The sequence below is a fragment of the Nilaparvata lugens genome, chromosome 4 (assembly GCF_014356525.2).
Source record: "Nilaparvata lugens isolate BPH chromosome 4, ASM1435652v1, whole genome shotgun sequence".
NCBI classification, from domain to species: domain Eukaryota; kingdom Metazoa; phylum Arthropoda; class Insecta; order Hemiptera; family Delphacidae; genus Nilaparvata; species Nilaparvata lugens.
The window spans coordinates 53,252,151-53,266,998 of NC_052507.1; the positions used below are offsets into that span (position 1 = coordinate 53,252,151).

The 14,848-nt window shown below is 31.9% G+C and overlaps 1 protein-coding gene across 3 annotated transcripts in view; it reads left to right on the forward strand.

The window, feature by feature from the left end:
• The window catches only part of LOC111044386 (double-stranded RNA-specific editase Adar), a 74,859-nt gene that overhangs the window by 15,003 nt on the left and 45,008 nt on the right, over positions 1 to 14,848 (forward strand). For 2 of the 3 annotated variants that reach the window (XM_039425839.1, XM_022329520.2), the window contains exons 3-5: positions 2,729 to 2,837; positions 13,041 to 13,207; positions 14,611 to 14,824. In XM_039425839.1, coding sequence (XP_039281773.1) covers positions 2,729 to 2,837; positions 13,041 to 13,207; positions 14,611 to 14,824 — 490 coding nt within the window. Of the gene's footprint in view, positions 1 to 2,728; positions 2,838 to 10,727; positions 11,538 to 13,040; positions 13,208 to 14,610; positions 14,825 to 14,848 lie in introns of those variants that run through there. The other variant, XM_039425838.1, reaches the window with a different exon arrangement.

Here is a 14,848-nt window from a genome sequence, read left to right on the forward strand (position 1 = left end):
TTTTTCTCAATAGTCTGAATGATTGCATTGATTACTTGAAACATGACAATAGTCAAAACATAATAATCATCGGTGATACAAACGTAGATATAAACAGTAACACAAACTTTGTTAATGAATATTTCAATCTTTTGTCATCAACTGGTTTTAAATCTTACATTAATAAACCTACTCGAGAAATAAACGGATCCCAATCATGTATTGATCACATATTTTACAGAAAAACAAACGATGCTTGTGAGTCTATTATTGGATCTATAATGAAAACAAGTATTACTGACCACTATCTGACTTGTATAAACATTGGTCTTGGAAAAAATACTGGTAGAACTGAACCAAGTGTTAACACTAGAAAATCTATAAACTACCATGATTTGATAAATAATCTTGAGAAGTACAATTGGTCCGAGGTTGCATCACAACTTGATTTAAATATTGAAAATGCTGTTGAATTATTCGTTGATGCATTATCCACTGAGATTGGAAATGCAACCCAAATAAAAATTGTACCACACAAACTAAAGCCTCTCAAGCCTTGGATAACTGCAGGATTAATAACTTCAATAAGAAAACGAGATAAAATGCATCAGAAATTCAAAAAACAGCCTCAAAACAACTTTCTCAAATCACTATATAAAAACTACAGAAACACATTAAACAACATGATAAAAAAATCTAAGTATGACTACTATAATAATATACTATTCCAAAGCAGAGGCAATTCGAAAAAGACATGGGAGTGTATCAATGATTTATTGAATATAAAATGAGATAAAAATACTCAATATAGATCCCGAAGTTCTAAACCACCATTTCACGCATGTAGGTCAATTATATGCTAATAAAATAATAAATTAAACCCTAGACAACGTACTCATCCCGATTCGTCAATCCGAATAATAATTATTGTGTGTTACTAACTTTTATCTAATTTCATCATCTACTAATCTACAAAATTATATTTGTGTGTAAATTCCACTAATCTTTGTTCTTATTTTGGTTTAATTTTTTAGTTTATATTGAATAAATATATTACTGCAACTTGGGTCTACGCACAGGTTTTACCTTGTAGGCTACTCCTTAAACATAGATGGACATAAAAAATATACTGCAGTTTTGGGATCATTTTATATAGTTAATAGTATTTTTCTTGTATTATTTTTAGATGTTATAATATTATATTATCATAGTTGTGTATGTTTTTTGAGAAATAAATTTGATTTTGAATTTGTTATTTTATCCAATAGAATTACTGTGACCTATTTACATTTTAATTCTTCAATTTGCTTATTTTATTTATTATAATTTTTATCTCAATTCTTATGTACAGTACAGTTCTCAATTAAATTATTATTCATTTAATTTTTTATTGATTCGCACTTCGCACCCTATTAACTGCCTCCCATGCGGAGCAATTCTATTGTAATTTTAATATTATTCTGTATCCTCAATTTCTAAAAAATGTTTTCTTTCAAAATGTTGTAGTTTTTTTATTCCTATTTCTGATAAAAATTTTAGTTTTTTTATGTTTTATCTTTCATCTTTTATAAAGCTGATAACTAATTATTAAAAGTTTGAACGTTGTTGACAGATTAAAGTAAAGTTTAAAGTATGGTAGTAGGTAGGCAAGGAAATTAAAGAGGCATATTCTACAGATTCTCTGCTCTGTATGACACGTTTTCCAAAAAAATAAATATTCAGATTTTCATGAATCCAAACTACAATACGAGGTCAAGTCATTTATAATCACCAATATTAGTGTATTTTTGTTGATGTTGGCATTACTGTCTGCGTTGATGATGCAGGCTTTGTATTTTCGTGTTTAAGCTTAGTTTAATATGAATTACAGTCATGCTGTTAATCGTTTGCCATTATCCATTTTCATCGAAAAGAGCATTGTTCAGTGATCTGTTTTTGAGCGGTGAAAAGGTATATGAGAGTGCAAACTCCGTCGACAACATCCTGTACAATACGGGAATAGTATTTTGCCACATCGGATCACTGAACGATGGATGCTCTTCTTTGGCGCAAATGGAAAGTGCACTGGTTTTAACAGCATCACACTGATGATGTCACTAAACTATAATGAGATTCACGTTCCAAAGTTAGTATATGATTAACATCGGATTGCTATCCTTGTCTGTCATTAGACAAAGCAGATAGCTCATCCTTATCCAACTGCACACCGTTCTAAATTGTTTGTAGACGATGTAGAAAATTAATGAACTACCTAAATAATGTATCGCAATTATAATATTCATTATTAAATCATGAAGAAATATATTTTCTTGACGAATAAGATACATTTGAGATATAATCGACTATTATTATTAGATCATATAAATATTGGGATTTATCACAGCCGTATACCGGGGAAGGCGGTGGAAAGAATAAAGAAAACATTGACTTTCTATCATTTCCACTGAATCTCAACGTGAAACTCACAATAAAACTCGAAAATCGTAAAGGCATAAAATTTAATGCCTTGAAAAATGAACAAAGCATGCATCAAATCGCAAAACAACAGTACTACCTAAATAAAAAAAAATATTCATATGTTGCGGATAATTATTGACTCACCCTTGTACATATAACAAGAATCAACTATATCTTTTCGTTAAGGGCTACTCTTATTTATCAGGAAATAAAAAATCTATAATTAGATTATTTTATTTCCTGATGAACAAGAATCAATATTATAATATAGTGAATGATGTATTTTTTGCAGGGCACAACAATTAAGGACAATCATGATGCGGGAGATGAGTCGATGAGTGATGACGTCACAGAGTCTGGCCACGAGAAACTCAAGCGCCCGCACACACCTACAGACATAGGTACTTTACATACATTTTGCACGTTTATATAGTAATATTCGCCTTGAAACCTCTTTGGATTTCATAGGAGAGTGTACTTGTCACATTTACTTTTCTCCTATCTTTCTGGTGAGAGTGTACTTGTCCACATCTCGTTGCATTTGATCCAATACTAACTGTCGATTCTTGTTAATAATGATAAATCATGTCTCATAATTATACTCATAAAACTGAGTTTGAATATTGTAGATTCAATTATATTTTTACTCATGCTTGAAATTTCTGCGCGATTTCAAAGCATTTATCCAACAATGCACAACCTCAAATGATTATAAATTCTACGGTAGTTTCTATTGAAAGTAATATCAAAATTCAATTCGTTATTACAAAAATAGTCTCTGTAGATCACAAATTTGAAATGAGCTTTTAAAATTATTCAATCTTGATCAAATATTTAATATTGAACTAAATTCAAACTTAGATTTAGTAAGACTGACATGTCACCAGTCATATGAGTGAAACTCAAAAACTTGCAGTGTGACAATGAATAAATAAATAAACTGTTCTATTTTAGGTCACTTACTGTATATATAGAACAAATATCAAGAAACCTAAAATAGAGCCTTGAAACACACCTCATGCGACTGAGTGTTGTTACAAGAGGTGTGGCACAAGGTTCTATTTTAGGTTTCTTGCTATTTGAGGTGTGCAATCCTCGGCTCGAGTGGGTTTGAATATGGCACTTTATGCCATATGTATTATTGATGTTTAACAACAATAACCTCAAAGATCTTGAGGTGGATGCCAATATGAAGACAAATTAGTTTCACGATATTACAATGATTCACTCTTTGTCAGTAAATCCTAAAAAAGTACGGTATATGTATGAAATTTGGTTTCAAACATCATGCCTTTGAGCCACTTTTTTATGAAGTGATAAACATAACCTTTTTGGGCAATTTTAATCCAAATTTGGGAAAGGCACAGTTTTTTCCTTTCCCAATCATTCGTAGTTGAGAATGATAATGTATCTATCAATGTATAAGCATTGCTGATTTTATTGTTGAAAATGTGTCAGATGTTAACCTGCTTGGGTTGATTTTTGACAGGGGCTTTTCATGGAATTCCCATACTGATAGTCTGGCAAACAAACATTATTTATTTGTTTTGAGATATTTGTAAGAACCTTATACTATGCACTTATACAGTGTGTTAATGAAACTACAGGGTAGAGTAAATGGAAGTTGGTCATGTGCTACATGATTTTGATACAGAATTTCAAGAGAAATAAATGACGAGAACCGCATATCGATATCTCATACAGTTTCAAAGATATTCACATTTGAATATACTTTGATACAAAGCATTACAACGGAAAACAAAATAAATCAGTTCAATACTGGACTTAAATTTATATTACCCAACTTGCTGGCCCGTCGAACTTCGGTGATTTGCCAAATAGTTTAATGCATCTCATGACAAACTTGAGCTGGATGCACACCTGAGGAGGCGCGATGCGGCATTTTATTTATATAGATAATTTTTTTTTGTGTAGTCGAGAAGTTGATATTGTGGTAATTATTCATATTGAATGAAAAAGACTAATAAATTGTCAAAAAACCACTGATTTATTGATAATTAGAAAGACCGGTTTCGGTTATTACACCATTGTCAATCTCTGATAAATCAGTTTAAACTGATCAAAAGAAACTGATTTATCAGAGATTGACAATGGTGTAATAACCGAAACCGGTCTTTCTAATTATCAATAAATCAGTGGTTTTTTGACAATTTATTAGTCTTTTTCATTCAATAGATAATTTTCCAACTGCAAAATAAATAATTTACTAAAAATCGATTAATTCTGAACACCGAAGACAGCACAATTATTGCGATTATAGCGATTCATGAGCGGTTTGCCCTCGGTTAAGACTGTGCAAAGGCACAGCTATTAAACTTTCTACTGGTGATATTTTTCAAAGTTTCTCGATTTGTATATCATCAAGCTATCAGAATGGAAAGGTTTTCTCAGAAAAACATTTTTCCGATCATTACTTTTTGAGATATATGAGCGCCTAAAGTTTAAATTTTTGGAACAGAACATTTCAAATACGGTAAGAGATAAATCTATGAGATTTGGAAGATAAATTCTTCATGGTATTGTTGATTTAATAAAACAAAAATTTTCTGAAAATATCAATTTTTGAGAAAGCTATTCAATTTACTAAAAATGACCAAAAATAACTTATGTACCTAAAATAACGAATTGCTTATTTTTAATTCAATCTTTAAACCTGGGCAAGGGATGTCCCATCGTGGGCCGATCAAAGCCCAGGTTGGGACATTCCCAAAAAATTGTTTTTGCAAAAAAAAAATCAAAAGACAATCAATGCAGTTGCCATGAAAGTGTAAGCAAATACAATCAATATAAAATTGAAAAATGAAGATTTTTTTTATTTTTGTGTGATATCGAACTGATATATTAATAGAATGTGCGCTATGTGAACTGCTCTGTTCGAAACCGCTCGGTTGGCTGAAGACAATCATGTGTATGCTCTCATGCCTGCTCTAGTATATCGAACCGCCCGGCAACCGAGCGACAACCGAGCGGTTGGACTGGAAACTACAACCGCCGCGGTTCGCCGGCGTTTAATAAAACCGAGCGTTGCATGTGTACGGTACCATGTGTTTCCCTATACCTGGCAACCGCTCGGTTGGTCATCCGCGCGACAACCGAGCGTAAATCGCTGTCATTTGAACAGGCTCTATCTCACAGAACAGTAATTTTGTTTCTATTCGGGGCGTTTAAAATAAAATACATGGGCGGTTATGGAGCTGCACACACTCTTGTCTACTATCTACAGACGGCTGTTGGATGACGCAATGATTATAACAGCTGATTTCTATTTCTGTGTGTGGCCAGCTCACAAATCTTTTCCCATAAGGATTGCATGTAAACTTTGAAGGACCGTAGGAAAGAGTCCTAAAGTCGGATTATAAATTTGATAGGCCACAAACCTTGTCCTGAACTGAACATAACGATCACAACTAAAAAAAATAATCAAATTCGGTACACACATAAAAAAGTTATTAAATGTCAAAATTTGAGGCTCGATTTTCATTTACATAGATAAAACCAATGTACCTAGAATACAAGGTAGTGTCCACGAAAAGATGCGCAGTAACAAATCCAAACCAGCTGATCGGTGTGACGTCAGTGGTGCACTAAAAGTCTATTCTTCCTATCTTTTCAATGTTAAATTGGCAACTTTTTCTCAAAAAGTACATAACTTTCAAGTCCTATCGACATTCCCTACGATTTATACAATATTTATCTACAATTTTTTTTAGAAATTCAATACTTTTGGACGGCTGGATCTTTCAGAATGATCGATTTTGTAAGAGCATGCACATTGAATACCTGTTGCTCTCTTATTGAAAATTAACATGCTTTCCCTGGCTCTTTTATAATTCAATTACTCAATGCTAATGAATTTGATAAATCGATCATTAAATAAGTAATTGAAAACATGAAAACATTAGTTAGAGTATAATATTATTTCTCTCAAAATCCTTGATATCTTGTCTGTTTACCTACTGCATATTACATAGAATCAGTAGAACATCTTTAATCCTTTAGGAATGCACTCTTAATTACGGAAAAAATGATATACACATATTCACATACTTTAACCAGGTGATGGTTGTGTGTTACGGTCATATACTATATTTATATTTATTTTTCTCGAGCAACTTTGTAAGTAATTTTATAAAAAAGTACATAACTTTTAAGTCCCATCGACATCTCCTACGATTTATACAATATTTATCTTCAATTTTTTTAGAATTCATCACTTTTGAACTCCTAGATCTTCCAGAATGCTCGATAATGTAAAGGCATACCGGTTTGGAGATAGAGAACTCTCATTTTATACTACGAGAAGGGATAATCTTAGTAGAAGGAATGAATATTTAATTTGGCAAAATTTGAAAAGATGAATGGCGTCAAAAGTTTTCTACTGGAGTTATTTATTCAAAGTTTTAATATCCCAACAATTATAAAGTTGAAAAAAATGTACTGAATGTAGCCTATTTCTCCTAGTAATACTTTGAATGATAATATTGGCCTATATTTTTTCAATCACTTTTTTCATCATAATAATTAGGCTTGGCTTGAATACTTTATTAGTTATCTCGAGCTTTCTTGTTATTTATTAGGTTGTACACATTCGAGCTGTTTCCTTTGTTAATTGTGATATTCTTCTGCAATCTCAACCAATATCTGTCCTTTCAAAATTGATTCTAATACCAATCTCAATGCAGAAGTCATATAAAGGAAAAGCTAATATTAATTTGATAAAAGTGAAGATGATAAGCGCACCACTTTCCTTCCTTATGATATTAATGCGATATTTGATGATTTTGTTTGTTATAAACAATCAATTGGATTAATCAACAATTAAATTTTAAATGAATTTTTGATAAAGAACTCTGGATTCAAAATTATTTCTACTCAGTGACCAAGGCACAATCTAGAAACATACTTTTTATCACATATACATCACTCACACTCTATGTGGTAGAAAGCCCCAATATGGAACAAAAGAGAGTGTATGGGGTGATAATATAACACTCACATCATAAATGCTGATAAACATAATGCATACAAATAATAAATATGAAAAATATGTGTTTCACAATACGAGAGCAAGTATTCAATACAATTCTCAATTTATTATTGAGAATTCCCAACGCCGTATGCATGCTTTAATATATATTCGCCCTTATATTTTGTTGTAGTTTCCGATTAGAGAGATTCAACCAGAAAACTATTTCCTGTTCAAATATGTGAAAGCCATAATTTTCCTGAACAAAGAGATCCTCCTAAGGGATTAGGCAAGATATTCTATTGATTCTACATATAATATACAGTACACAGACAAAATGAAGGATTGTGAGAGAAATAATATCATAGTATAATCAATGTTTTCACATTTTTAATTCCTTATCCAATGATCGATTTATCTAATTTATTAGTATTGAGTGATTGAATTACAAAATAGCCAGGGAAAGCATGTTAATTTTTGATAAGAGAGCAACAGGTATTCGATGTGCAGGCTCTTACAAAATCGATCATTCTGAAAGATCCAGCCGTCCAAAAGTATTGAATTTTTAGAAAAATTGAAGATAAATATTGTATGAATCGTAGGAGATGTCGATGGGACTTGAAAGTTTTCTACTTTTTGAGAAAAGGACTTACAAAGTTGCTCAATTTAACATTGAAAAGGTAGGAAGAGCACCTTCTAGAGCACCACTGACGTCACACCGATCATCTGACTCTGATCATTAAAAGATCGAGATGCGCGTGGCCAGTACCAATACCTACTATTACTTGTAATAGTAGTACCTTCAATAGTAATAAAAATAGTTGCCAGTATACTATCTATTCTAGGTACCTTGGAGAAAACTATACAAAATTATAATAAATTAGTTCATTGAAAATCAAAAGATAACCAAAACTATAAACTTTCACTTTTTTAAGTGTTGGTAAGCACTAATAGTAACATTCACTCACATATTTAACGCTCTGAACAAAAAAATGTGATCTGTCATATTTTTTATACTGTTGTATATTATTTTTGTATGATTCGCTAGTATCTTCAAATGTGAAAATCTCTGAAATGGTTTGATATATCGATGTGCGGTGTACGACATTCATTTTCTCTTAGAATTCTGTGTCGAAATAATGTAGTGTGTCGAATAATGTAACGAAACATGACCGCTTTCTTATTTAAAAAAATGAAGTTGGATTGAATATGGCGGACAAAAATTTTGAAGCAACAGAAAAGTAGTATCTTTAATTTTTTAATAGGATCTCCAATGGAACCTACTGTCAAATTATCTTTGTGAAAGAAATATTAAGCTTTTTCTATAATTTTGACCAACTCTGTATATTGTCATATTGCATAATATGGAATAGAGTTATGAGGTAGGCTAATAAGTCCTTGCAGAACATTGCTAAAATTTTCACTTTGAAAGAGCCATTATATATATATTAATATACCTGATACATATAATACAAGTTTTGCTTTTAATCATCCTAGTCGAGTCGCGATGCTTTCAAAAATCTTGGTATTCTTACTCCACTCTGTATTCTAATTTTTGAAGTAATTTATTTAAATAATATTGGCAGTTTGACTACTAATGCACAGGCACATTCATACAATACCAGACATAGAAATCATCAATGTATTATGAATACATACAATGTATTCCAGGAAGTATATTGGAAATTACCTTACTATTACGCATCACAGATTTACACTATTTGAGAAGAAGTCCAGTTATATAGGGACACATTTTATAAATAAGTTACCAAATTATTTATTTATTCCATGAAAACATAGCAAGGCTCACAGACAAACTCCAGTACGAGCCTTAATGACATATTCGATAATATAACATTACAATAATTAACATACAAAAAAGAAAATAATATCACACTTCAAATATTCACGATTCAGTATAACTGATAAGATTAGAAGAGAACGATATCTATACATTAGAAGTACTAATTGCGTGCGGTAATTAAATTGAAACATAATAATTAATTGATTACAAATCCGTGAGCTTAGATATGGTAATAGAGTATAGGAGCACCTTTAATATAGAAATTTTAATGAAATTAATCGATTATAACCCAAACAAAGAAAATTAATTACTGAATGTGCCAAATGTATAGAATCCAAAAGTGTGACACACAAAAGGAAATGTAGGAATCTAGGAAAATTTCTAGAATGTTTAGTAGCCCTAGCCCTACCTGGTTAATTAAATTATTTAATTAAAACAAAATAAAAATGTCGATTATTCAATTAGTTTATTAAAACCGTACACAAAGCAATTTATCGTTGGGAGTTTTACTCCTTGGTAAAGGGCCGTCATGAGGAGTTGATTGGAAACAGCAAATAAATTGAACTGAACCATATGAGATACTTCAAAACAAGTAACCGTAACATAATTATACAGGTAGCAGTTCTTCGTTAGAAAGTCTACGATTGAATTTTTGTAAGTAGAAAACGTTTCGCTTGATGGGTTTGTAGGAATCGCCACGTAACCGTATTTCTGGCGAAATTTTAAAGCCGTTCCAGGACAAAATTTCTTAGCTTGTGGATTAAATTTTAAAATTTTCGGTTCATTCGTTCTTGTAGAATCTGAGAAATCGCAGAAAGTACCCAAAATGAATTTTTTAAGGATTTAAACCCTAGTTTCCTGAAAATTAAGGCTGTGCAAAGGCTAAAAAAAACTTTCTACTGGTGATACTTTTGCAAGCTTTTCGATCTGTATACCTTCAAGCTAGGCTATCAAAATGAAAAAGTTTTCTCAGGAATTTTTTTTTCTGATCATTACTTTTTGAGATATAAGCGCATAAAGTTCCTATTTTTGGGACAGATCATTAATCGGTAAAAATCCATGAAATTTTGAGGATAAATCATTCTCAATGGTATTCAATTCTCCATGATTGAGTAAAACAAAAATTTTCTGAAAATATAAATTCTTAAGAAAGTTTTTCAATTTACTAAAGATGACGTTTAGTTGAGGTACGTTGCAAACCCTTGGCATCCTAATATTCACGTGTACTATACTAGAGAAGTAAGGATGCAAGAAACAAACGCGGTCATGATAAACTACTATCATCAATGTGAAGACACACAGAAGAAAAAAGTGAGATAGAGCAATATCAGCATACAAATAAGGTTTATTTTTATAAGCAGTTTTTGACAGTAGGCCTATCTTATCAACTCTACTCTCTTTGTCTCTGTTGTGGTCATTAGGCCATTTAAAGGCTCAAGATTATGACGAAATAGCGCTGTAGTATGCTGTAGAGTGGCTCTACGATGTAGGTAGTGAAAGTTGTGATAGTTAACAAAGAGGAGAGAACCAAGACACAACCAGTTTGCTTCTTGCTTTGTGTGGCTAGTTTCAGTTTAAGACGTTTGACATTCTTTGTAACTCGATTTCACGTTTTAATATGAAATATCGTTTTATATTACTGTAATATAATAGTAATAAAAATACTTTTCAATAATCGACAATTATTGTGACCGTGTGTTCTAGTCATGGCGACTTGTCTTATTTGTAGAATTAAATGGTCGACAAACCAGTCGGGGAAATGCAGTGATTGTTTAACTTATCTTCAGTTATCTCCTTTGTTTTCTTCCATTAAACACTACAGGTTTCATTTCTTAAGAAAGCATACGTCCAGTTATGCATATTCCATCGGAAAATCAAAGACAATTTTCCCGAAAGAAACTACCAAGTCTTTGGTTTATTCTAAAAACCATTCATATACTTCTATGAATTACAAAAATTCAAAACAATACAATCATTTTGAAAATAAGATAACTAAACAAACTTACAGACAATACAATCATTCTAAAACCAATACAACAAAACAATCTTACAGATGCAGACAAACCTGTTATTCTAAAGACAATTCATTTCGTTCATCTTCACTAGAACAAGACTCTGACAGTTTATTGTGCAGTGATCAAAATGAAAAAAATCCATTTTTGCAAGCTATTTGTAAATCTGCAAAAAATGAACGCCAAGTAAAACTAAGTGCTTCAATACTGTCAAATAGTGAAGTTATATTTGAAGAAGAATTTAGTAGATTAGGTCTAAATTATTCCTCTTCAGAAACTTCAATAGAAAAGAGTTGTGGTAAGTTGAGAAAGGAATATAATTCTAGAAATAATATTCAAAGTAAATTTGTAGATTTTGTCATCGCTATTCGCCCACTATGCAGCGTTTAATTCAATTCATTTTATATTATTTGTCACAGGCTATACAACAGTAAGCATTGACAATAGTCATGTGCATTAAAAACCTAAGAATTGTAACATTTATATAAAAAATGGTACTTAATAACATTTTAATATAGTCAAGATATAATTTAAAAACTAATAAATATGTCAGCTTAATCCTATATAAAAACAGTAATCAATAAAATCTGGAAAAATAAACATGATACTCGGCAGTCAACACAAGAGAGGCTTTATTCATTCCTTTTGTCTAATATCAAAATATTATTTTTCTTACAATCAGGTTTTATCCTCCAATAGCTCATTGATAGTTGTCATTTAATCATATAAAATTTTGTGTAGCTTGTGTTGAATTTAATAAAATTATTGATTGATTTAATCAGTTAATTAGGGATTGCCAACTATAAGGACACTGAGCTATCAACCAGATTCGAACCTTACCCTGAATGAGTGATTGAGCCTCTTTCAAGTGGGTTGGCATGGATTGAATACCATGTTTTTCACCATTCTAGTAACATAATTACAAATTACAAACCGCCACATAACCTTACGCTGTTTTACAAGTCAATTGAGGGTCTCAAGATCCCTGGGTCGATTCATCCTTTCCAGCATCAAGACGCTAATATGCATAGCAATAATATTTGTCCACCAGCTCATTTTTTAGCTAGAAACTTGAGTCAAACTGCTGGCCGCACTACTCATGATATATAAAGTATTAAACCTCTTGGTACAGTTATATATGTATATATTGTTTTCACTTGGTTTCATTATTTGATCAATATATCATATTGGTACGTATCAACAATTTGACACTCGTAACAAATCATTGGATTCTGATACGTATTTATGCATCGGCATGTATCATTCAACACCACTCAGCCGTAATTTGCTTATAAATACTGTATTAGGAATACAGTAATTAGGCATGCGCAGTTGGCTTCCTTCTACCTCCGCCCGCTCCAACACCGAAGAACTAGAGATCATCTAATCAGCCCACTACTGTATCATAATATTCAAATGATATTCATAATGCATATTTCGAATAATACTTAATCTACCCTTTTACCTTGGAATAATACCAGCATATTGCCATTTAAAAGCAAAAACCCAACCCCCATAACCTATCCTTTTCCCTTGGAAACATAAATCAAACGTCACCATTCAGGTTAGGTTGTGCCTTTAGATTCGTCGAACTAAACGGGTCAACTTCCCACTTTCTCAAGAAATGAGAAAGAAAGACCGTTTCTCAAGAAATGGACAAAATGGACAATATATGAACTAATATGGAGAGAAACTGAGACTCAGACCCTCCCCCTGTTTTGACCATGACATTTGATTCACTATTGATAAATTTGGGTTTTTAGAAATGATTGTGTTTCTAGGTAGTGATTGTCTGTTTCAGATGGGCCGCTGAGGAAAAAGAAGAAGAAGAAGGCGACAGGCAACGCGTATCCGACTCTGCAGAAGAACGCGGTCTGCCTGCTCAACGAAATGAAGCTGGGTCTCAACTATAAGCTGGTTGAGGCCGTTGGCCCTGTGCATTGCCCTGTCTTCACCATGGCTGTCGAGGTACCGCTATATTAAATGCATCTATAGAAAAGTTATTTTAAAATCTCATTTACCAACACTACTATTCAGCGGTCTTAAGCTTACACTATTGTTCTTTGTTGTTCGGTTAGAACAATAATTATCCAAGGTTGGTGAAAATTATAGAAGCAGCTTAATATTTATTTTATAAGGATAATTTAATAGTAGGTTTCATTGAAAAAAAAAACTACTTTTCTGTCGCTTCAAAATTTTGGTCCTTCATTTTGGAACTGCCATTTTGAATCCAACTTTATTTTTTTAATGGGAATATGATTTTGATACAGAATTTTACGAGAAAAAGAAATGGCAAAAACCGCACGTCAATATCTCAAATCGTTTCAAATTTATTTACATTTAAAGATACCAATAAATCATACAAAAATGAATTAAGTAAGTACATAGAAAATCTTAAACATCAAATTTTACTTATTTTAGTGTTTGTAAACACTTACGGTAACATCTACTCACATATTCAACACTTTGAACAGAAAATTTTAATTTGTCAGATTTTTAATCTTATTCATTAAGTAGGTACTCATTTATTCAATTTTTGTGTGATCTATTAGTATATTTGAATATGAATAACTTTGAAATTGTTTGAGATATCGATTTGCGGTTTTCGCCATTTATTTTCTCGTGAAATTCTGTTTCGAAATCATGTATCAAATGACCACCTTCCCATTTAAAAAACTGAAGTTGGATTCAAAATGGCGGACCAAAATTTTGAAGTGGTAGAAGAGTAGTTTTTCTAATTCGAATAGGATCCACAATGAAACCTAATGTCAAACTATTCTTGTAAATGGAATATCAAGCTCTTCCCATAACTTTCACCAACTCTCTATATTAGAATACTCAATCCTGATTGATCGTTGAATCTGAGTTTTTATGCATCATGAGATTCACTTCAAAGTGTTAGAATTTCTTATAAAAATAAGATCAATGCTTCCATTTAATTTTGATAGTTTGGAGTGAATTTCACTTTAGAAACTGTACTGAAAAAGTTATTGAAAAGATAAATGATATGACATTGACTGGAAACTTTGATGTGTTATAATTTGGTAATGAATTTTTATTCAATTTTAATTTGGGATTCCAAGATAAATTATTTGACGTGAAATATAATGACATAGAATAAATATTTTGACTATTTGAGGCAAAATTTATAATTACAGAAGAAGTTTTGAACAATTCCCTGTTATTTCTTTCCTGAATATTGTATTTGTTTTTTATATATTTCAGTTTGACTCAAATCAAGATAAAAGATTTGACGTAAAATTTAACAAGGACATATAAATACATATAAGTTTTGAACAATACCCTGTTTTGTGAATAATGTTTTCATTAAAAAATGAACCATAATATTAATATCTAGTGTATTTGTACAGGTGAACGGTCAGGTGTTCAAAGGCAAGGGCGGCAACAAGAAGCTTGCCAAGCAGGCGGCTGCGGAGGCGGCTCTGAACTCGTTTATCCAGTTCCCGGACGACATGACCGCCCCCACCGGCCACCGCCCCCTGCCGCCCCATCTCCCCGCCTCCACAGACTTTGCCTCAGACATCACCGACACAGACATCAACATTTACAATGCGCTCAAGAATGGCAAGTCGTAATAAACGAATACAT